Source organism: Hirundo rustica, chromosome 2 (genome assembly GCF_015227805.2).
Source record: "Hirundo rustica isolate bHirRus1 chromosome 2, bHirRus1.pri.v3, whole genome shotgun sequence".
In the NCBI taxonomy this organism is placed as follows: Eukaryota; Metazoa; Chordata; class Aves; order Passeriformes; family Hirundinidae; genus Hirundo; species Hirundo rustica.
Window position 1 is genome coordinate 84,215,898 of NC_053451.1, and position 25,315 is coordinate 84,241,212.

At 37.4% G+C, this 25,315-nt stretch overlaps 1 protein-coding gene across 8 annotated transcripts; it reads left to right on the forward strand.

Annotated features, from left to right (window-relative positions):
- Positions 1–797: 797 nt before the first annotated feature.
- On the forward strand, positions 798–25,066 carry LOC120748869 (interleukin-5 receptor subunit alpha-like). 8 transcript variants are annotated; one of them, XM_040055759.1, is made up of 13 exons: positions 825–1,220; positions 9,114–9,280; positions 10,031–10,255; positions 10,823–11,013; positions 11,350–11,504; positions 11,639–11,786; positions 12,349–12,457; positions 12,543–12,730; positions 14,729–14,865; positions 16,182–16,326; positions 20,225–20,312; positions 21,524–21,611; positions 23,948–25,066. In XM_040055759.1, the coding sequence occupies exons 4-13, from the start codon at positions 10,920–10,922 to the stop codon at positions 24,068–24,070; spliced, it is 1,275 nt and encodes a 424-aa protein (XP_039911693.1). In that variant the 5' UTR covers positions 825–1,220; positions 9,114–9,280; positions 10,031–10,255; positions 10,823–10,919; the 3' UTR covers positions 24,071–25,066. The 8 variants fall into 8 exon arrangements, with proteins under 8 accessions (XP_039911699.1, XP_039911700.1, XP_039911693.1 ...); XM_040055764.1 differs by having other exon boundaries at positions 12,421–12,457; XM_040055763.1 differs by having other exon boundaries at positions 9,140–9,280.
- The last annotated feature ends 249 nt before the right edge of the window (positions 25,067–25,315 follow it).

The window sequence follows — 25,315 nt, forward strand, 5'->3', positions numbered from 1 at the left end:
ATCCATATTGAGGGCAGTAAGTCTATTAAAGTAACTGTTTTCAGCTGTAAAGGAAGTAGAAAAGATCCCAAGTCTGACTGTAGTCCACCTTCGCCACATTGACATGACTCTTCAGGTTTAGCAGCCTTCTTTACTGACCTCTTGACCACAAATTTTCCTGATTTGCCTAATCCTTTTGTTCAAAGACACGTCTAAAACTCAGCCATGTAATCATAGGTCTGATCTAATAGGAGAAGATCAATATTAGTATTTCACCCAGCAGATGGAATGGCTTTGAGAGAAAAAAACATCTTTTTAGCAATTTCTCCTGAAGGTTGTGTTAAATCTATGTGAGATAAAACAATGGCTTTAAATTGAAAGATGGTAGATTTAGATTGGATATATTTGAAGAAATTCTTTCCTGAGAGAGTGGTGAATCACTGGAACAGGTTGTCCATGGAGGTTGTGAACTCACCACTCCTGGAAGTGTTCAAGGCCAGTTCAGTTGAAGAGCTTGAAGCAACATGGTCTAGGGGAAGGCGTCCCTGTCCACAGCAGGGGGGTTGGAATGAGATGATCTTTGAAGTCTGTTCCAACCCAAACTATTCTATGTTTCTATGGTTCCTCAGAAACAAAACCTCGTTACACTAAGGAACAATGTTTTAAAAGGAAGATAAAAATTTGGCCACACTCGTCAAATAAAAAATTAAGTGGAAGTGGCTAAATTAGTGTGACTCAGCCTAATGCAATTTAAGAGTGATGACAATCTGAATCAGCTGGGCTGACATGCAAACTGTCATGTCAGTAGACCGGGTGGTACTACCTACTTTCATGAATAAGTGCACTGGCAAGGGTTGGGAAAAAAAAGTAACATCTGCAGCTGAAAGGGCAGAGACCAGACTGATTTAATAGTTAGCTGATCTGATTGTGCACAGGGGCTGAGTAAGCTATCTATGGGAAAAGGGAAGTAAAACTGGACGGAATGCGGGAAAGGATTCAAAAATGTTAAGGCAAGCTTGACCCATAGTGGAAACTAGAGTTTTGTGAAATCACCTCAGAATGAAGAATGTGTCTCCTTGGGACTCCCCAGAAGACTAAATGGGGAACTATATAAGCTTCACAGTTGAAGTAGCATCATAGAGGACTGCATCCTCACATCTTCTCCATCAGAAAAGTATGTGTCCTTCCTGGTGCACTGAAAACCATGAATGGACTGAAACCACTGTGAACCTCTGCCAAAGGTAAGTAATTTCAACATTCATTTCTAAAATGTTTGGAAAATTCACTCCCTTCTCTCAAGTTCCCAGAGGCAGGAACTTTCACTCCCTCCTCTCTGCTGGAGCAGCCTTCCTCTGTCTGACAGATTTAAACCCAGCTTCTCCTGCACCTTCATTGTTTTTTATGAATGCTCAAGCAAAAAATTGTATTTTAATCAGAAAAATCAAGTACTCTCCACTGGGATACTGAAAAATAACCCCACTCTCAAATTATTTTAAACAAAGGTACAGATTTCAGATGGCTCTTATTACAAGTCTTTCTAAAATTTAGAATAAAACAGATTTATTAACTATCTAACATGTTAGGATTTTATCAAAATATTTCCTGGCAATTTTTTTTTTTTTTTTTTTAAACTAATGAAGAACAACAGTGTCTGTAAATAGGTCAGTCTTTTAGGTGAGAATATAGTTGTTTTAAAGCTCATTGCTGTTACAACCCACCCCAGATGCTGAGGGTAAGCCAGGTTCTTGTCAATATATCTCTTTGGGGCAGATTAGAGTGAAATGACACTGACTGATAGGTGAACATAAATATATATATATATATATAAATATGTAGGGTTTATTTTAGAACAATTTGGTTACAATGGAAAGTAGGTATGTATATGTTTTCGTTATTATCCATGTATTATAAAAGCATAAAAATAACACTTAAGAAAATGTATAAGGAAAAAGAAAGAAAGGATAAGAGTAGAAAGACATCACCACCTGTGGATCCCAAGACAAGGCTTGATTTTTGCAATTTTGATATCCTTGATGCTCATTGGTCAAAGTGATGGTCATAGACTTGAACTGTTGGGGGTGAGGGAAACCCAAAAACCACAAAGCTCAATGGATTAATATACACTCAGGCTTGGCGGGAATGCTGAGACACCACCCAAGGGGCAGGGAGTCTTACACTGTCTGACGCAAGACTGTGGATGACAGGGCAGTAAGAGGTCTTTCATGGTTTATGACCTTCTAAGACATTTCAGCTGCCTCTCTCTTCACCATACTTGAGCCAGTTACAGCCCATCAGAAGGGATGAATATCTTCAGGCCACATCTGAATGCCCCAGGACGGCCGTGGAAGGGAGTTTTCACTCCTGAGTAATTTGTGTAATAGAGGACACAAGACACAGCAAAAACAATATCCCACCACACACAATCTGCTTCTTATAGGCCTCTTCCCTTACCTGGCTCAAACTCCAGGTGGTGGTTGTGCACCCTCTCCGCACCTGGATGATTACTTTGAGCACAGTCAGTAAAGCACCTGAAGCTTTTTCAAATGGCCAGTCATTAACCATTTTAACATTCCAGTCTCACGTGAAACTGCCTTTCAGTGGGCTTTCTTTCTCAGGGTATTGACCCTGAGCAGAGGCTGAGACACCACAAGACCTCAACGGAAGAACTTGTATTAATGACTTCCAGGTTAGTAATAAGGAGTTTGAACAAGCACAATTACCAATGTTGACCAATAATTAAGACTGATGAGTAGATTCCCTAGAAATGTATCTTTCTTTAATACAGAATGAATATCTCTCTGAGTGAAGTGACCAAGAGCAATTATTTTCTTAGATGGTTCAGTTGTAAAGAAGCTGATATGTTTTGAAACTGTGAACAAAAGCTTTTTCACAAGCAAGTAGTTTATTTACTTTCACTAGGCAGATGGATTAACATTTTCCCTCTGCCTGTCTCTGATGAATTTTATATCACCAGACAGTTTGGCTGAGAGTCAGTTTTCTTTCAACTGAGTGCTAAATGCCGCCCTTCTCTATTATGCACTTGGGTAGATAGAGTTTGGAAGGGAGGAGTGTTACAAGGGTAAGAAAATTTCTCCTTGACTGATGGCTATAGCAGGTGGAGAAACTTTTTCTTCTCCATATTTGGTTCCATAATGAACACTGACATACTCATCTTCACTGAGAATGTCATCTTCACAAATATGTTTTCATATTTGGTTAGGCCATGAGCACTAGAAGACTCCTTATTTAATATCAGACAGGAAGCAGATTTTTAATAACTACTTGTAAATTAACAGACACTTTGCCAGTGCCAGTTCATGATGGTGGCATTAGGATGATTAAGACCTGAATTTTAAAAATGTTGCAAGGAGTGTTTCTGAATACCTGAAAGGTTTTCTGCATACCAACAGGGGAGGAAAATAGAATGAATCATTCTGAAGGACATTCTCATATTAATTGTGTAGAAGCAGCATGGAGATAATTTAACAATGTTTCATGAAGGGGGTAGAATGGAGAAAATTTTTCCTCATTTAGAGTCTCTTGTTTTTTAAAATCTGCTTGGTTTTAAAGGTTTTATCCTAACTGGGGGAGCAGACATTAACAGTTCTGCTGTCAGCACTTGAGTATCTGATCAGGAATAGTTGCACAAATTAATAATCATGTGATGATATATATGCTCTGAAGTGCCTAGGATTTTTCTCTGTATTAAGCTATTTTTCACTAGTTCCCTTGAAATAATATAGAAGGATCTCTTCCTAGAAATATTCATGATGCATAGCTACTGTTTTAATGATAGAAGATAATTCTTTCAAGCCTTACTCTCTTAGGCTGCTTGTAGTCACAACTATTGTGATGCATCTGACCATCACACCAGAGGAAATTTGTGTGCATAATGAGACATCAGCTTCTGACCAGTGTTAGGAAGTTTTTTTAATGTAGTGCATTAAATTTAAAATGGAAATGACAGAATAGTAGCAATTAGCTATTTCAGGTATATCTGGTCTGATTTGGAAAATTTGTATAATCTCTCTGTGCCTCAGTTCCTCACTCAGGAAAGATTAGGGATCTGTTTTCATGTATTCATGCTCTGTCTCTCCCATTAAATGCAGTCCCTATCCTAAGGCAGGTGTTAAATGGGTCTGATTTAATGTAATGGTTTTGTAATCACAACACTAACAGCACTGTGCTTATATCTGAAGTCTTTCACTGATTCCTCTTGATTATCTGAGGCTAAACATAGCTATATAGAATTGCACTCCTTTATAGGACCCTTTCTCACCCCTGATGCAAAGTCTACACGCCCTATAGTGTACCCCAAACCTGCACATTGTTATCTCATAAATCTGCCTGTAGGACTTTAGAGAAACTGGATCAGAGGCATTGAATCTAAGGTTGACTTTCACTGTCAACAGCTGGCTGTTTGCTGCAGCTGATGTTTTTTCAGAAAGCAAAGAGATATCTTCTCCAGGAGATCTCTTCTCAAGCCTTGCATTGGTATATGTACATACACATAGTTTGAAAAGTATTCCAAAATAATCCATTACAAAAGAAATGTTACATTTTGAGACTACAGATGCAGAGTAGAAGGCTGCATGGACACCTGCCATCACTATTATATTAAACATGAGATCAGATTTGAAATAGAACTAAGAGACCCCGATGGTGGAAATTTAGTCACTGGAGTAGAAAGGTGTGATTTCAAAATTTCCTTCTGTTAACAAGCATGTATCACTTTCAGGACATTCCTTTTACCTTACTGCTATCCTTTAAGCCTGCCTCACTACTCCTTTGCAGTGAAACATATCACTAACTAGTGATCACTATCGTAACACTAAATTTCTGAAACTTCAGTTTCACTTCAGTACAAAGCAAAAGATGAGTTTTCATCCTCTTCAACTCTTGGTGGAAATCAAGAGCACCCCAAATATCCCCAGCATGTGACTGCAAACACCAGCTGTGTTGGCACAACAAACTAGACTGCAGGGACTTTGAGAAGGAAAAAACCCTTGTCCTTTAGTCACATGCATGGGACTTCACTGGCTCCACACAGGGTTCAGAGACAGAAATGGCTGTCAAGTACTAAACACTGCTTAGAGCACAGGTTTTATGGAGTGTGAGCAGTCATTGCTTTCCACAGGTCCCTAAACCCTGGTGAAGTAACTGCACAGTGCACTGGCTTTATGGATATTTTTAATTACATGACTCGCTATTTTGATCAGCCCAAATCCACACGTGGTTCCAATGCATGGCTTTGATGGACTGAAACTGCTATGCATCTCAGTGTGAGAGTCTATTAAGAATGGGAAAAAAAGTGTTGAATTCCCACCATTCCTGCTTTCCTGAATTAATAACATATGACAATTTAAAAACTAAAATAAAAATCTTTAATTATTTAAATTTTAAGAGAACTCCAGAAAATGTGTGTAAAGTAATTAACTTATTTTCTCTGAAGTCAGTAATGGCAGTGAGTTATTGTGTAAGAGAAGAGGAAGAAATATGCTGCAATTGTTGAGGTGTTACCATCTAACTCAAAGTACAAATCACTCCTTAACCAGAAAAAATTTGCATCTTTCTAATAAACAGAAGACACAAGGGGAAATGAAGTTTTCTGCATTAAAAAATTGAGTACTGGGCTTGTGGTCAGGTTTGCTACTACTACCATTGGACTTGAGGTTCCAACTCACACTCTTCACATTTAAATGTAAAAGCATAATTCTAAATATAGTTGAAGTTCTCCAGAAGCATTTACCTTCCTTTATCTTAGTTCATCATTAGAAAAATATGGGTTTTGTACATCCCCACCATAAGGTCATGTCTGATTAACACCAGCACAAGGAAGCAATTGGATTCAAGGACTTGGGTGAAGACTTGTTGGTTTAGCCTTACCTTGAATAATCATATTATCTAGCTTTAACCAAAACAAAACAATAACAACAACAAAAACCACATGGACCTAAATATATCCTTTTCTAATCTAAGATCAAGATTCTTATTGGATCTATGTATCAAGAAAATCTAGATATAAGTCAGTCAGAGTAATCACTATCAAAAATATTTAATTGAAAGAAAGAGGCGCCCAAAAGACAAAGCAGCAGTTTTTGAGACTTTACTATTAACAAGATGAAACTTTCCATTGATCTTCTGTATGACGTTTCTATAGCTGGAATTTTTTTATTTGTTTGTTCATTTGTTTGTTCTTTCTTTGAAACATGTTTTAAACACACACACTGAAAGAATAAAACTATTTCCATACGTAACAGTAACATCCTCTGCCTGGGATGAGACTGAAGATCTTTAGGTTTCTAGCACTTCACTGAATAAGCATTGAAGGTATTTTATGGGATTTCTCTTTTTTCAGAACTTCTCTGCTGTGTTTCTAGTATCTAAAGATGCAAAAAGCAAAGAAGAAGAGCCAGTTTATACGCTCTGGAAAGGATCACACCAGCTAGAAAATGATAAAAACTATATTACTTCATCTCTTCGTAGAAGGGATTGTGAAAGATACTGTTCAAATTTGGCAATTTTTGAAAATGCCAAATAATGCATTCTTGACACCCTAAGTTAATTTTTGCACCAAAACCTGCGGTCATATCCTTAGTGAGTAAACTTTTTAATGTGAATAATGAAGCATATCTGTTCCAAGACAAAATACTGACCCTCCTGAAAAAAAGAACAATTTTTATCCATTATCGTACCTCCAAGTCCAGCTTAACATGGAAAGCTTGAATGCAAAATATCAGTGTGTATGAATAAAGTGGTTGATTTCAAACCCACTTATTATCAAGTCTCTCAACTGCCCCCAGAATGACATTCTTGGGTTGCTGGTGTGTCTTGCAATTGCATTTGTGATAAGTGCAAATTAACTTACTTTATAAAGCAAACCAGTTAAAAGGACAATTTCAGAGACTAGGCTGGGCAAACCTTCAGTTATGAAGAATTAAACAGACAGTCCTACCTTTTCAAAATGTAAGATTTATTTGTTCTTCTTCGTTATTAGTTCTATGACTTTTTTTTTTTTTTAAATTTGGTGCACACTGAAAGATGCGTATTAGCCACTAAAACCAGGAGAGCAATGGCAAGGGTTGGATCTTTCTGGGATTTTAATTTCATAGGTCACACTTGAACTGTGTGATTTAATTTCTTCTTTAATCTGACTTCTTAAAAGATAAAAGCTCATTACAAAATGTAAAAAGTTTTGAAACCTTTCTCTTCTATATACAAAGAGGAAAAAAATAGTAACAGCTCTGACTTCTGAGATAGTCATGCAGAGATGTGTATCCTTAGAAATCCAAAGACCTTGGGTAAGGTTCCAGTCCGTGTTTGCTTATTCAGAGGTCTGCTTCAGCCCCCCAGTGGGAAGTGGCTCTGCAATGGGCTTTTCTGAGGGAGTGCTTTGTGAAAAGGGAAGTCTCTTGAATCAATTTCTCACTGTAGTCCTAAATCAAGACATTCTTCAGTGCTGACCTGTCCCACTTCTCAGTCCAAGCTATGCATAGGTACCCAGGGTTTAACAAGCATTAAAATTAAGGTAAGTTTTGAAAAAAAGAATGTAAATGGTACTCTTCTTTTGACTTTACAACTACCAAGAGATTCAAACTTTATTTGACCTATATTGCTTATTTCATCATTCATTGATCAATTTCTATATTTTCTACTATTAAATATGGGATAGGAGGTGAGGAGTGTTGAAAAGTATGACCTGACAAGCTTAAATGGAATCTAAGTTTTAGGTAGTCTTAATCAGGCAAACAGTCTCAGTGATTCCCTTCATCTAAGACTGTGTGTTAGAACAGTGAATAAAAAATTTCATTGTTTAATGGTTGAATTTACTTTCCAAATTTGACACAATATAACTTTCAAGACCACCTGAAATTGTAATTTTTGAGATTTTTACAATTGGTTTTCCAAGAAAATATATGTATATAAAAACTATTTCTTAAAAAATTAACTTTTGCATTTAGGAGGATATAATAATCAGCCCCAGAAACATTTCAAAAATACCTTTACTCAAACACATATATAGTATAGATTTAAAATTAAAAAGTTTGTTTTCCTGCCACTTGAAGTAACAGCTCTTAAGTTTCATAAAACTTGTTTTAGCTATTTTCATTTTTCTTTCTCTATCTACTTCCTAAATTCACCAGGTGGGCTTTGTACAAACAACCTCTGCAGCTGCAGTGGTGGGTGGGCTGGCAGCTCCTGTCAGTTGTCTTCCCTTTCTCTTACTCTAACAACCCCCTATTGTAAATCAGACATTTCTGGGCACCAACCAACAGGTATTAGATGCAGCTGAAACTCAGAAATGACAGAAAGGGCATAAATGAAAGAAAAAGAAGTGGTAAATCTGTATAGGGCTGGTTTTTGTTGTTGGTTTTTTTTTTTTTTTTTTTAAACTCTGTTTTTGACAGGACAATTGGAAATAATTTGGGTGGGTCCCTTTCCCTTTCCATTCCAGTTATTTTTAGATGGTTTATACTGTTGAGATAATTTCTATCCCACTAGATTAACTGGACTGTCAGCAAGTATATTTGGCTTGTATCCACTTTTTCAGAAACAAAAGAGCCTGTCTTACTAGAAAAAAATTATCAGGCAATGAATTTTATTCTGCACATCATTGACTGAATTTCAGCACCATATGCTAACTCAAACCTCTTTGTAGCACAGGATGAGAAATGCAAAGTCCTGTCTGCATATGTCTGAGTAGAAAAGTTCTGTCTTTCTGTTCATCCATGCTGGCATAAATGAAAATACGTGCTCTTTGACAGGTTGTGAATCAAAAGCTTTTTATGTATGGACAGGTTTTGTTCCCCCCTGGTCACTTTGGGTGTAATTATGCTGCGGTGTTTTCATTTTACTGATTTTTGTGGACTAATTAATTGTATATAAACATATGAAATACCCTGTGGGGTCAGCCCAGCTGTCCTTCTGCTGTTCTGCCTGCAGCAGTTGGCACAGGAGACATTACTCAGAAATAATCTGCAGCTCTGGCCACCTCCTGCAGCCCATTCCCTAAGTATTCCCCCAGCACCTACAGCTGCTGAATTAGGGATGTGAACTTGTGCATCCATCTCTAATACTTTTTGGTAGCTTTCCATGTACCTGCTTTCCATGCATTTTCCTGGTCCTGTTTGCAGCCTGCTCACACTGTCCACCCTCACAGCATCGGTGAGAGAAGGTGCACGTGTTCATTGCACACCGAGTGCAGAAGTGCCTCTCGGTCCTGTACAAAAGGTTCTCCTAGGAGCAACTCACCTCAGGGAAACAGCACTGGTCTCACCTGGAATGTCTTTCTTTGACTCAGGTCAGTTGGCTTTTTTATAAGATTAGACAGACTTCAAAAATTTTCTTTGTCTACCCCTGTGTGTTCTCTCCCCAACTAAATGCATTTATATTGCCACACAAATTATGTCTATTTTTGTTTCTAACAGCAAAAGTTGTTGCTACTGTAAGATTTATTTTGTTCCTTTTCCTGTTCCACATCCCCTTTTGATTTGTCTTTTCCAAAAAAATCATGTTAATATTAGCCACAAGTATTTTAACTGGCTTAATGTTTTCCATCCTCGTTTTTCCATTTCTGCTAATTTAAATAAAGTACTTACGTATTCCTGGGACTGTTTTGGATTGCTCCATTCCATGGCGAGGGATGACCCACTATGTTGTGAATTGTAAACCATCAAAATTCCCTTGGTTTTTATTTTATATTTTCCCTGACTTTTTCTCTTGCCACACGCTATATTGTTCTAGGAGCACGATTAATGTCACAGCTCTCCCCTTACCTCTCCAGACAATCAGAATTGGCTTTTTACCTGGGCACACCAAGCAGGAGAATTTACTTTTTTTTTTTGGCTACTGCTGAGATCACTCCAGAATGACACAGATGGGGAAACCTCTGCCTTACAGCATTTTTTTTATTATTTTTTTCACAGCACTTCATAAACAAGGGCAGCATTCCTTAAGTGGTCTCTTTTTCACAACTTTGTGATAAAATAGCATTATAAATTAACCTGTATATGTATGTAATTTTAAGTGTATGTCTATTTCTTTTTTCCAGGAAACCTCATTGCAGATTGTTTTGATGTGCTGAACATTCACACATTTTCCTCTACATGACCAGTGTCACTTATTAGCCAATGTATTGTGAACCTTTTGATATGGCTCCAGGTGCTAATCCCTGGATACAATATATCTGAGAATTTAAAAGCAAAACTAATCAGAGACAAGATAAATCAGTTAGTCAATGAAAATCTCTGAACACGGAGGCATATGAACACAGAAGGTACCAAATGTTATTTTACATTAAAGCAACCTCTGAAAGAGACCCTTCAGAGAAATAGCAAAGCTGTTTTGCTAAAACCAGCTTTGCTCAGCCTGAGTCTGTTTGCTCACTGTATTCCAAATTTAGCAAACATCTGGAATTCTCTTGCTGATACTTTTTCAAATGGCAGGATTCATCTCTTCTTATGCAATGCAAATCACTGTCTAGAAATGACAGTTCTCTATGGTCACAAGAGGCCAGGTAACATATACAAGCAGAGCTACTGAGCTTAAATCTAGTCAGAATTATGTCAGGTGGGCCCTACCTAAACCGCTTGCAGTGTCAGTAGTGCCATATCTGTGGTGTTTGCTTGCAATCAAAGATGTGCTGTCACTCAAAACCAGCACTCTATGGCACACAATCTCTCTGGCCCTGGCACCAAGTTAAAGAGTGGGCATGAATACAAACATCCTAGGAAAGCAGGCACCGGTCAACAATACCTGTCAAACATATGTCATTTCATATTTATTTTTTTGCACTTTAGACACATTTTAAGCATCTAGGTGAACTTTTCCTAATATTTCACAGGTGCAAAAGGAAAACATCACGTTCTAACTACTTTTTCAACCAAATTCGCAACTAAAGATTATCAGTTTCCTCAGACCGCGGCCCAAAAACATTTGCTATGGTGCGTGTTACAGTCCTGCTGATATTAAGCTTTTTCCAGCATAAGACACTGTTTTCCACAATCCTGGCAAGTGGACAAGAAGACATAAAGGGTAAGTAAAGTACTGACAGTTCATCCTATGTAACTATCCCAGTTGTCTAATCTGAACTTGTCAAGGCACTTTCTAGAGCCCATAGAGAGAAACAGAGACCTGCAGTAGGAGAAGTGCCCAAGACAGGCAAAAGTGGATCAATTAATTTTGAGAGCTGCAAAGAGCAGCATGATTCCCACCACTGAAAGTCATATTCAGCAAAGCTCAGAAATTCCTGCTCCATGCAAGAACAGAGGTCCTGGTAAATCTACTGGGCACGCAAGCCTTGCTGAGAAACAATTCCTTTGTGTACACAGTGGAGGATCCTCTCTCTATGTAATATCATTGTAATTGCAGATGCACTTAGGCTGCATAATGTTCTGTGGGCCACCAAGAATGATTCAAGAGTTATTTTGTCCTGGAACAATAACCTGACAAAAGAAGAAACCAAGAAACACAGTGTGAAGTATATTTTGATTTATAAGTTCTTCAATACGACTAAGGAAAGGAAAGTAAGTTCTTCGGAGGTTGCACATAGTGTAAAGTGAAATAATATATTGTATCCTTCAGTAGACAGGTTTGCATAATTTCTCTTTCAGCACTTACAGCTGTCTACCTTCATGGAATTTCTTCTTCCTCCTCTTAGGAAAGACTGGAGGAGAAAGAAAAGATAATACATCTTAATTTACACTCTGGTTTTAATGCTAAAGTTAAGACACAACTTTTTGCCAAAGAAACAGAAGACATAATTAAGGAGGGTGACTGGACAGAATTTACTTACAAGGCACCTCCAGGTCAGGTATTTCTTACTTGTTGTTAGGACATCCAAGCATTTATGATAATGTCCTGTCTCACTTGAAGAATTTCTGAAATCTCATTATTATCTTCTGCTACTCGTCTTTTTTTTTTTTTTTTTTTTAACATATATATTTAGAATATGATTCATAATACCTTGAGTTATTGCAGAATTATTTGCTTCATTAAATGTATTCAGATTCAGAAAACTCCAGCTCTTCTGAGCAAGATGTCAGTATGACTCAAACACTCTTTTCATTTTACCTAGCAGCTCGTCTCATGAAGATTGCCTTCTGTAATACGTGATTTCAGCAATTCTTAAAAGATTAGAAATTTTAATTTATTTTTAAGTGGGTTAGTAAGGCTTTGGTGTTAGTAGCAGATACGCTTCCCAGTTTTCACTGTCTAAAAAGCAAAAAGACCTACTTTTTCTCACATAGTACTTCTTCATTCTAAAAATAAGCCAACATAATGGGTTTGTAAAAGCAACCATCATGTTGCTATTAGGAAATCAATGTAAAATAAACACAGCTCTTTCTTTTTACCATTTATGTGTTGCAGTCTACATTCAGAATCTTTCGTGCATCATATATAACATTTCTTTTTTCAATTGCACCTGGAACATCAAAGCAGAAGCTCCTGAAGATATCCAGGTCTTTGTCTCATATAGGTAAGGATGTTTAGCAAAATAAGTATGAAACCATGATTTTGGACCAAAGTCTTGGAATTAAAAAACTTATATTTCCTTCTCACAGACATGTAGGAAAAGTTTTTGCATGCCAGCAATATATAAAAAATGCAAGGAAGAAAAATATTGGATGCTATATGAAAGAAATGCATTTCCAACCATCAAGGAAAATAAATTTAAATATAACTGTGAGAAATTTGAGAAATAGTTTGAGAGGACTGTCTTATTACAAAGCTTTCACACCTCAGACAATAGGTAAGTATTGTCTATTACGTTATATTATGAAAAGTTCATTTATTGGTTACTTGATGGAGAGCAAAAAAAAAGAAATATGTGTGACAAAGTCATAATATTAATTCTAACTATTTAGGCATTCATCTCAGTGTGAATGTTACACAAAGAATAAACAAAATGGATTAGGGCTGAAGGTTTTGTTTCGTTTCTTTTTTGTCTGATTTAATAACATTGTTTATCTATAATTTTAATTAAAAGAAAAGATAAGCTAATGTGAGAAAACAATATTTAATAGCATTACACCCTTTTTTCTCCATTTATTTTTCCTTTTCTATCCTTTTTTTATAGTGCTGAGCAAGTCTGATTAAGAAGAGGAGTATAAATAGCCACAAGTCTCATTTATAATCTGAATTTAAGAATATGAATGTTCTCAAACATTAGTAGCATTTTTATTTATTTTTTTAAGTTAAAAATATCTTGGCAGTTATTTTTAATTATCAACAGTTTTGAATGATCATATAAAATTACTTTTCCTAACTTCTCTGGGAAGTTTGAATTAATCTCATGGGTAAGAAATTCACCTGAATTTTAGCAAAGATTGCAGATTCAAATGCCTTTTAAGTCATTAACATGTTGATCATCTTCCAGACTTGTAACCTGGGAATCAGTCATAGCTCAAGGGACAGCAAAAAAACCAAAAATTACTCTTAGTTAGATTTCATCTAACCTTTCCTAAGACATTAGAATTGTTTCCTTTACCTGAAGCTTTACACTGCAATCACAGTCAGCTATAATCTGTCATATGAAAAAAGAATGAAAAGAAACTGTTGCCTATTCTTGACATCCTTACAGAAGGGAGAATGGCCTAGCAGCAGTATTTCAGAGACTAAACAAAAAACTCCTGCTTCTTACTTTTCTCATGGCTCATGATTTCATGGCCCATGGTGTGCCTCCCACCCTCAAAGGCTGCCAGAGCAAGCAGAGCAGCTGCATGGACGAGTCGTGCTGCCACTCACCCTCTCTGCCTCTCTCTGGCTTTTCTCACTGGCAACACATTGCAGCCGTGTCATCCCCAGACTTTGCTGGAAGAAACCTGTCTGCAGAAACTTGTCATGCACTTCTGCCTCTGCTGGGAGGGCTTTTTCAGAAAACTACAGCTGCAGTTCTTCCTTTCACAGAAATGCAGCAGCAGCTGAGGACTGAGGATGTGTGGGTACGGAGCACGCACTCAGGATCAGTGCCCTAACACTTGCCATGCTAAAAACAACGGAAAGCTTGCTTATATGAATCCAAGGCTGAAATCCTGAGGATCCAAATCTCCCTTGCTTCCAATCCTGTACTTACTCCATAGCTAGAGCTTGGAAAAAGAGATAGTTCTTAAACATCTGAAGAAATCTTCATGTATTGTATCAGAAAAATTCTCTAGGCAACACGTTGTTCTGAGATATTGTGGATGCCCCGTCCCTGGAAATGTGCAAGGACTGTTTCCATGGAGATTTGAGCAACTTGGTCTAGTGGGAGGTGGCCCTGCCCATGGCAGGGGATTTGGAACTAGATGGCCCTTAAGGTCCCTTCCAACCCAAACCCCTCTAAGATTCTGTGAAGACTTTCTAAGTCTGTAACCCCTCTGTGAGAGATGAAATTCCATTTGTTTTTTAGGTCATAATACCATGCCTGAGGGTATACAAAACAAGTGTATCCTACATGACATGGAGACAGTAGCAGACTCAACACTGGGCTCCTCAACACTGACACAGATGCTGGAGAGGGCGTTCTCCTTCTGCCTTTCCTAGAAAGACATGTGGAAAACCCCAACTATGTCCCTTTATTTTGAGACACTTAACAGCAACTTCAAAGAAAATATGTCCCTCACTAGACTGTCTCCTTTGGGTGTGTCGAACTCCAAAACACTCAGCTGTGTATTTAAAGGACTAATGTGCTTTCATTTGTTTTACCTCAGCTTAAATATGAGAAAGAGCATGAGGTACAGAAGGTTTCTCTGTGCACTTTATTTTTCAGAGAAGCTGAACCCGCCAATCAACGTCTCAATTTCCTTTGAAAACAGAAGTCTTAAAATTCACTGGAAACCACCACCTACTATTGGGTCAGCAAGGAAAAAGTGTTTTTTGTACCAAGTGAAAATAACAGATCGTAAGGTAATCAGTTTCCCTGGCAGTACATTTAGTCTGTATAACGTAAGTGCCATAAAAAAAAGGCATCCTTAGAACTTAGCAGAATTTAATCTCAAACAAACTTTAAAGAAATTCCATAGTCTTTAATGAATAATCCAACTTGTCTTTCTGGTAAAAATGAAAAATGAGTACATTTTATGAAATATTTCAGAGTCAGGCTAGCATTGAAGTGAATTGGAAGTTGTTGTCCTCTGTATTAAACTTGAATTGTACTTTAGTATCACATAGACTGTATTTACTTTTTTGTTATAGCAAAAGAAGTATTGTCTGAAAGCTAGGAAAGGTTGTCAAGTACCATGGGAAACAAGATTAGAATTCGAAATGTTGGTTAAGTCTGAAACCAACAAGGTGAAACTCAGTAATAAGGAAAATCCTATGATTAGAAAATACAGGTCAAATACGTCAACACAAAATAAGGAATTAAAATATAGGAGTCAACACAGAAGAAAGAAGGGTCTGTGGATTACATTGAACCACAAACTGAGTCAATCATTCTGTGGTCTTAGGAAAAGGTCAAATGTTACTCAAGTACATATGACCAACATGCCATATGTAAGATGCAAGTTGTGACTAATTTGCTTGTCTAGATGCTGAATTTCACCTAAAGTTTCATACTGTGCTTTGGACACCACAAAATATTAATAGAGAGCAGAACTGGAAAAGTCCTAAAAGGAAGAGAAAGAAGTGAGGTGGTGCAGAACATTGTTTGTTTACAGAATTTTGCTTCAGTATTTGTAAGTGGTGGATGATTTAGAGATCCCTCTGCTTTAAACTACATCACTCCATGCTTGGGCTTGAACTTTTGAAGTGGTGTGCTGTTTTTCATAGGCACAATTAAAGACATTTCAGGATAGTCACAAAAATAGTGGACATCCTTCAGCTGAAAAATGCAAGATATTATTCTATCAGAGAAGCAAGCGTAGTACACAACACACACCGAAATATTGAAACTCGCAGTTCCATAGTTACTGTGTTTGTCCTATATGTGGTGGGATAAAAAATGAAAGGGGAATCACTGTTTTCAAATTCCTAATGTCCTGCCATAAATGATACCTCCTTCCATCTTATCAGTTCCAGTCTTCCTTCATGCTCATGTTCAGTTCTGAGTTTTAACACACATCAGATGAGGGGCAAATTCTATCAGGACATAAGAACTTGTTCTGAAAATCTCTTCCTACTAGTTTCAGATGTAAATAGTAGTATTTGACATCCCTAGTATAGATCTGTTTGAACTGCAATGCAAAATATTTCAAAATAATCCCCTAAACCTCTCTTGATAGATTGTAAATGTCACTGGAGAGGACTATAAATATCCATTTCATAAGCCAGAAAAAAAATGTGCAGCACAAGTGAGGGTAAAGAAAGAGATTTGCATAGCAAACAAGATCTGGAGTGAATGGAGTGAACCAGTATTTATTCACGATGGTAAGTTTTGTACTTACTACTCATAACTGTTATCATGGGTTATTTTATTACCATTCAATATATTTACTTCATTATTGCCTCTCTTCTTCTCCAGGCTGGTATTGGGTCATAACTAGGGGTCCATGGCACACGCCAGGCTCACGTGGCTCTGCTGTAGGGACGGAGAGTCCCCACTCTGAGTTATAATTCCCTGGCCTTTGCGGAGCGGTTGTCCTGGGTTAAGTTACACCTGACTCTCGACAGCCTTTAGGAAATAATAATAGTCAGCAGCTGGCAAGGTCCTAACACCACCCTCCCTCCACCCTGCTGCCTTGCCCTGCAAAGGGCAGCCCACAAACCTCTAAAAATACTTTCAACTGGAGTTAGTAAGCCAAGAAATCCACAGAAGTCATAACATTCATCAAACCACATAGTCTTTAAGGACGAAGTCCAATATCTCCCTTATTACACTGATGGAATAATTTCTTATCTGACAGAGATAGGAAATGGTTTAGCTCTCATTCAAATATATGTGCTCTGTCCCCAACAGCTCACAGGAGCACAAAGTAAACAAGAGTTTTGCAATACTTTTCCTTCAACCTCTATGAAGAAAACACCAAACATAGGTGTGTTTACAAGATAAACTTGTGCTTTCCATGATGAGAAAAATGCCTCCACATGCAGAGGGTTCCTGACGTCAGGCTAGGCAGAGAGGAAGTAGCACAATGGTGTGATGATGTATTTATAGTGAGAAACTTGTGTCTGTGTGCCAACACACAAAAAATGGTACAGTACTATGGGCAGTAAAACAAAACAAGATAAGTATCATTATTTAATACAACAGACTGTATTTTTGGAATATGTCTTTTTGATCTTTGAGCTTCAAATACATATTTGTCTGAGGACAGGAAATGCCAGGTGAGACATTGTAACTTTTGAAATGGATTGAATGTAAATTCAGTTATAGAGTTTACTGGATACTGGCTGCCTACTCTATCAGACGCCTCATTGTTCCCCACTGGTCTGCTGAAACCTTTTTTGACCTAAATTCATCCATTTAATTTCAAAAGCATTCCACCTGTCAAATATCTGGAGAGAGAAACCTAATTGCCCTTCATGTTCATTGTGGTGAAGGAGATAACTTTTCAGGCCATAAGGGTCTTGAATTACTCTTTAGAGATCCCTCTTTCTTCTCAGTAAAGACAGAGAGAATCTAGGACCAGTGCATGGCCTAGGAGGAGTCTGTTTGGTCTGTCTGCCTGCCAGAGGCCAGATATGTCTCATGTGTAGATAGGGGAAATCAGAAGAGGTCCTCTGGCTGGAGGCATGTAGATTTACTTGCTCCCTGCCAGCCTTTCACCAGAAGAAGGAAATGGATTTGAGCAGTCACCCATTCTGGTTCCAGCCTACCAAACCTTGCTCTCAGAATCTGCCAGTCTCCTTTAGCTGTTTTTGACACTGCTGCTTTCCCAGATCCCTTTACAGCTGTTGCTGAGGTTCAAGAGTCACAGCATGTTTCCTCCACTTCAAAAAAGTTTATGATGGACAAGACCACCATGGCACATAAGCTGTAATATCTGCATGTGTTCGGTGCAGCATGATTTACCCTGGAGTATACTGCACATGTGGTGCAGCAACTCCCCTCCTTCCTATTCAGGAAGGTTTTTATAAAATTAAACTATGGAGCTACTCCATTGGAGGGTAAAATGCTCAGCCAAATCTCTTTACATACCTCCTTTGATGCTGACACACATTTTTCTGTCCATTTTATTCTGTATTTTCTGGAAACTATTCTATCTGCTTCTAATTGGGAACATGTATAAACGGACATTATACAAGTAACCTGAAAAGTAAAACATCCATTCAATATTTTTATTTTGAAATGTGTTGATTTTTCTGGTGTTATAGGATCTCTTTCTCCTGAAATTCTTGTGGAAGCATGGCATGACCTGCTTTCTGTTTGCTTCTCCATGGCACTCTACTGTTTCATCTAGGAAATGTGCAACATTTCTTTAAGAATGCATTTTAAAAAGGCATTTTAGCCTTCATTTAAGAAAAGCTGAAACATCAAAATAAAATAACATAATTCAAAACATAACTAAAGTATTTGTTCTGAAATGTTCCTTTGACATGAAAAGAATTTACTAATTTTCTCATGAGGAAAACATTAATTCTCCTTTGGAATTAGCATATGCCCTTGAAAAAAACCCTCACAATTTAACCTGAACTGAGCTGTTTAGTATAGAAACTTTCTGCTAAAAAAAGAAATGTTTAATCAGCTTTATTCATATGTAGAAACTTGAAATAATTGGTCTAATTTTTAGAGCTGATGAGCATAGATCACTTTGAAGTTTGTAGTAATTCAGAAGTGTTCTGCATTTTTGCAAACCAAGCCACTCATTTTGGTTTCAAAGTTCTGTTATTTCTGTCAAACTTAAAGCATTTGCATCTGGGAAAAAAAAAACCCAACAACAAAACAAACAAACAAACAACAACAACAAAAAACACAAACAAAAAACCCCAAAACAAACAAACAAAAAAACCAGACAACACACCACGAAATGGTCTACACAAAAGAATATATGTGCTTCTTTTTCTCTCTGCTTTCCAAAATGCAAGAAGTAAGAAGGCAGGAGAAGCAAACCTCTTTGTGGTTCAGCTGATGATAAGAACAGGGCTTCCTCTTCTCCTGGGTGTGTGCATGATCTAGGGTTAGCAGAATGATGCAGAGCAATTACCACAAACTAAAAAAATTCCACTACACAGTCCAGACATTGTTCAGAGTAAGTTTTCTGAGCCCTCATCTCAGAGAGCAAGAAGAAAATATATTCCTTTCAATCTTAAAGTGAATAAAGAATAGTTTTGCACTTTAAAGAAGATAAGGCGTATTCTTCTAACTTCTGCCCACAAGTTTCTGAGTTGTTTCTTGCTTTCATATGAAATTTGTGGAAATGAATAGGTTCAAACTCAGAACTTTTGTTCCATTCTTTTATACTTTGATCCGATTTTTAATCAGATCCTAAAACCACTGTTCAACTGGCCTCAGACCATAAACATTTTAAGAGCTGTCCTTGTCTGTTTTTCTTCAAACTACTTAGTAAAAAAACAATCCAAACTAGCTGTGGTTCTAAAGCTAGATATTAAAAAAAAAAAAAAAAAAAAAAAAAATCCCAGAAAAACATTTCTGAGTTAACCAAATCATTGCTATTTTGGTATTTTAAGTATTTTGGAGGAAGAAATGCAAGGTACAGGGCAGTAGGATTTGTTGAACAGTGTAAATATCTATTGATGCCATTTCTTCAGCACTATGCCAAGCAGGGTTAAAAAGGTAAATATAATTGAAACCAAATGCTGCTTCTTGAATCAAAGAGAATATTTTGCTTCACAAAATGCTTTTATTTTCATTTTGCCTTAAATCAGTTCCAGCTGAGAAGGGGTGAGGAGGCAGGAGCAGGGGACTCATGGTGTATGGAGACTGGAGGTAGCAGCAGTGGGAACTCAGGGGGAGCTGGAGCAGCAACAGAAGCACCAACAGCAGATTGATGGAGGATTTGACATCCATAGGAATCAAGGCTATGTGGAAATATGCAGTGGCAGCACGGGCCATGCCCAGGATATGAGAGCAGAATTCTAGGGAAAGGAGGAAAGGGAATGAAGAAAGAGGAAGTGCTGGACAAAGACAGCTGCAAGGCTGAGGGCCAAAAGGAGGAAGGGGAGGAAGGAACAGTGCTGAAGTCAAAAGACCTTTACCCCTAAAAAAATCTCTAGGAAATGTTACTTTAAATCTGTGAGAGTTCAGGAATAGAGCAATATTTATGGGTCCACATGTAAGTCATCCATTTATTAACTACTCTAGCATCTCACATATAATTAACATTACTTTTCCCTCTTTTTTTTTTTTTTTTTTTTTTTTTTTAAGAAAAAACAGTGGATATCCTGCTGCTAAGCCTCGCATTGTTTTGTCCTCTGGTTTTCCTTGGAGGTTTGCTGATGTATGCATGTAGAAGGTACTGTACATTTCTGGATGGTTGTATAAATTTCTGGTGGAAGAGGGGTCAGGATGAGAGTAAACCATACAATGGATAAGAGTCAAACACAGATTTTCTCAGATTAAATATGTTTACAAGAAGCAGCTAATTGTGCATTTTCAACTATTGTTCTAACAAAGTAGTGCCTGACATTAGGACCTAGTGTTGGGCACTAAGAGTTATAATTCTTCTTCTCTTGCAGCTCCTAGCACTGTCCCCTGCAGATCCAGTCTCACACCTTACTCTCTGGTGTCTTCCTGCCACTATAAATGACACTTTTTAAACGTTACTCTGACAGCTGCCCCTCTACCCTCAGTGTGACTTTACCCCACACTTTCACAGGTTCTGCATTTAAGGCCACCTATATTAATCTGGCCAGAGATGAACTGCATTTCACACTGTCCAATTTCATAATCCATGGGTATTATGAAAGCAGTCTTTCACTCTAAACTGGAGAGTTTGTGAATTTCTTCTTATTAAGAAGTAAATAAAAAAGGGAAGTCAGGCTGAGGGAAAGAATTTCCTTTTCTGTACTACTAATACCATTAGTAGAGCAAAGTAACAGTAGTGGCCCTATACCCAACAACAGTTAATGCTGCTAACTCTCTCTATGCCACTATTCTTCTGCCTGGCAACATAGCTTTCCTACTGACAGCTGCCTGTGGCAGCAAAGGCTTTCTTGAACTGAGAAGCAAACTTGTCCAGGATAGGATGATAACTCAAGACACCTTAATAGTTGGAAGGTGCAGTATGTAACTAGAGCCTCTATTAAAAGTACACTTATTATTTAGTTAATGACTAATCATTATTCCTGATTTGTATAAAAGAAGTTATAAGATTTTTATTATGGAAAGGACACACAGGAATAATTTCTTTAAGCTACAGACAGAGCAGCATGCCACAAGTTCTCACTTTTCTTGGAAATAATATTTGTGTAGAAATCATTAGTCTTTTTATATCCATCCAGTCCTTTTAAAACTCTTGCAGGTTAGAAACCAGTCAGGCTGAAGAAGAGCTAGGGAAAATATTGAGAAAAGTGTCTAGAGTGAAAAGAAAGAAAGAAAAATGTTTAAATGGCTTTAGAAGTAGAAGATGCCTGTCTTGGAACTGGTATATATATTAGAAAGCATTCATGTCTGATCCGTTCCTGCAGACAAGAATAGTCGCGTGCCTGTATCACTGTCTTGCAGGTATAGATGCCTGGAAGTTATAACCACGCCTGTTCCACATCCTTCAGATAATATCAAAACATGGTTAGCAGATGAGACTCACCACCAGGTAGGGCGGCTGTCTTCCTTCTCTCACCACATTGACACGCATGATATTACTTGGAAAGGTACAACATTGCATTTGGAGCAACATGTAATTAAAAAAAAAAAGGGGGGGGGTGCGTGGAATGGAAAGGAATGTACAGTATTTGCAGTGAAGCCAGAAGAGAACAGAAAACTTGTGGAAATTACAGGACAACTATGTCAATAGACAGGATGGAGAAAATCCTCAGGGGACGAAAATGTCTACTGTGCTCCAAGGTGGTTCAGCATATCCACACTCAGTGGGCCAAAATTATAAGGAGTGATCACCCTGAGTCCCTGAAGAATAGTCAGTTATGGGATGTTATACATGTAAGTACATAGGCCAGTTATCAAGGGGTGTTTTTTGTGGTGATCCGCAAGCCATTGGCTATGCAGCAGTAAATGTGCACACCCTTATAGCAGGAAGGAGGAGGCTGTACAATGCATGCAATATAACCTACCCCAGCTGTGCCCCTGCCTCAGGACAAAGCCACATGCAGAGGCATTTACTTTGGAAAAGCTCATGTGCTATAAGTTCAGACGTTTGCTTATCTCGTGCCAGATTACAAGTCTTTAGTTAACTTGGCAAAACAAAACCTAAATATTTACAGTATTTTTGTGACTGTCATTAATGGAGCTCCTTGGCTTGCACATTCAGTGTTTCTCATTGCTGTCACTGAGTGAATTGCAGGAAAAAAATGTGTTAGTCAGGCAGTAGTTTAGATCTGTGTAACTCCAGAGGAGCTACACAGTGAACTGTGTACTAGAAGGCACAGTAAGATTGCTTTTTATCTAGTTATGCAACACATTAAGAGAAGGCACAGGTGTGCCCAAATTATGGGGTTTTTTTGTGGAAAATACCACTGAAATAGAAAACTGTAATGAGAATTTTCTCTGCTCTGTGTGCTCAAAATACTTGTTCAGAGCCTCTGCAGGATTTCTGTTAATTTTACTCTATCTTGCTGTATTATTGTACTTATATTGCAATATCAAAATGTCTTCTAGTAGCGCATACAGCAATTTAACTATCAATTCCCAGTGTGTTCCCTTATGCTGTTTTCTTTCCTAAGAGAAAGAAGTATGCCTTCCAATATTGTGGGGTTTGGGGTGTGGTGTTGGTTTTTTTGTTTGGTTTTTTTTGTTTGTTTGTTGTTTTTTTGTTGTTGTTTTTGTTGTTTGTTTGTGGTTTTTTGGGGTTTTTTGTTTGTTTGTTTGTTTTTTTTTGTTTTTGTTTGTTTTGTTTTGTTTTTTAATAATATATCTACATGATTGTATACTCTGGCAGAAACCACAGATCATCTCAATCCAGGAATCATAATTCAAGTTGTGAGGGAAGTAGAATGGGTTGTTTTGTTTATTTTATCTTCTCAAAACAAATTTATGGGGAAAATGATGTGCATATTCTATATAATCAAATGACAAATTAAAAGATTGAAGTGTTTTGAACTTGCACCTGGAGTTCATTCCACATGTCTTGGGCTGGCTGCCAGAGCAGACTGTGCTCCTCTTCTTCACTACACTCATCTTCTCAGAAAAGCTCAAGAAGTCCAGAACTGGCCTGAGGCCAAGTCTCTTACTCTCAAGATTCAGAATAATTTCTATGACACTTCTGATCAATATAGTTTGAACAAATTTCATGCTAAAGGTGTCATATTGACCCTGAGCTCAGCTGGTTAAAGTGTATATTTATCACCTCTTCTGTGAAAAAGTCCTTCTCACCCACTTTTATCAGTAATTGTGAGCGAATTAATTGATAATAACCTTTGTGGCTATATATATGGTCTGGCAGAATACAGAATTATCACCATCAGGTTTCTATTCTGCATCTCCCTTCACATTAGAACCATGTAAACTGCTATGTAGTAGTCTTTGTATTCAATATATAATCACCATAAAAACTATATTTAATGTTAGTGACTGAGAAAGAAGAGGTTTTTGTCCTCAAACTATCACAAACACTAAAAAAACCTTTGACAGAAGACTTCAGCATAGCTGGGTAGTTACTGTCTGCATGATAGCAACAAATTACTGAGACAACACTGTGAACTTTTTATTCAAGTGATTGTTGATGGCACGATGGTCACATTATCCTGGAGAGTGCCAAGCAATAAAGTTAAGGCTCAGAACAACCAAGCAAATTTGCCTGTGAGCAACTTGCAGATCAGGATTGTAATTAATATAATCTTTGTATTCCAGTTGCAACAAAGTAATCTGTACTAATCCCAGATATATGCCAAATAAGTTGAGTGCTTGTAAATATATACAGAATTTTTAATACCAATGAATGCAGATTTTGTGCATAATGTAATTTTTGTCCAACAGCAACATATGCCAACGCAAGTGGAGATGCAGTCAGCGGTTACTCTGGGAACACCAGAAGAGAACAGAGATGAGGATATTCATCGACAGAAATGTTTGAAGGAATTCATGTTCAAAGGCCTATAGAGACGATGTGCCTTTTTTATCTGCATGCAAGTGTACCTTTCCATGATGTGGACAATATTCTAACACATCAAAGAACAGCTGATATGGGAGTTTTTCTGAGCCAAATATCTTGAAGTACTTTGTGCTCTGACAACAGGCGACTCTTAAAATTAGGTTTGGATCACAAACAAAAAGCAGTATCTTGCAGTTCGGGTCTAAGAAACCTGATCTTCAGCCCAGTAAAATTAGAGCATCTCAGAAAATATGAGCTAATATTGACATTCACTTGGGTTAAAATGAAATTAGAGTTAGTGTTTCATATTGCTGCCATAACTTCCAAGTACTGTCTGATAGATCAAGACCTTTCAAAGACTGGCTGTTCATACAAATCTCATACTAGCTATTCAACATCTGATTGAAGTGGTCCTGAGAAATGATGGAAGCAGTAAGTGTTTCTGGAAGCAGCAAGAGAATCTCACAAGTGTTCTCTAAAACTCAAAAAAAAAAAAAAAAAAAATCCCTTTCTGAGTCACTGCATTGTGTAAGCACACATCAACCAGAAAGAAGATATATGTGTGAAGACAAGGTCTTTTAATGTTGTGGACTTTGCAGTTAGTAAAATAAGTAAAACAAGAGAGCTTCAGATGAGGTAAAGAAAACAAAGTTTCCTGCTGCATTGTGATTGTTTAAATAAGTTTAACTCACAGAAGTTAAAGTTCAGAACTGACCAGTTTTTTCTATTTATTTTTCCCTGTCCTTTTAAAGAATCTTTCCTCCTGATAACATGAGGTGATGAGATACGCTAGTCCATTTTCAGGTACACAATCAGTTATTCTAACTCTTAGTTGGGACAGTGAAGAGAGTGAATTGATTTTGGAAGGAAGACATTTAATTTTTGAAGGTGGGAAATACAAATCAATGATGGACGTAATTTTCTGGAAGGTTTGGAAGATACCTAAAAATTGCTTGCTTCCATTACTGGTAGTATTTTTACATGGCAGAAAAATATTCATTGGAAAAAATAACAATATAAAAATTTTGTTTGTTCTTTTGAAACTTAAAGTTTCTAAGACACGCTTTGGTGCTGAGTCTTGATTTACCTAAATGTGCTCTTTGTTTTGGTGAAAGGTCCACAATGGAGAAGATTGCACTATTACTCCCTTATTATTAATGGTTGGTGACAATCTAGAAATGTCTGAACAACAAAAGGACTAAAAATTACTTTGTTTGCTGTAAGATTATCTTAATGACCTAAAAAAGAACAAT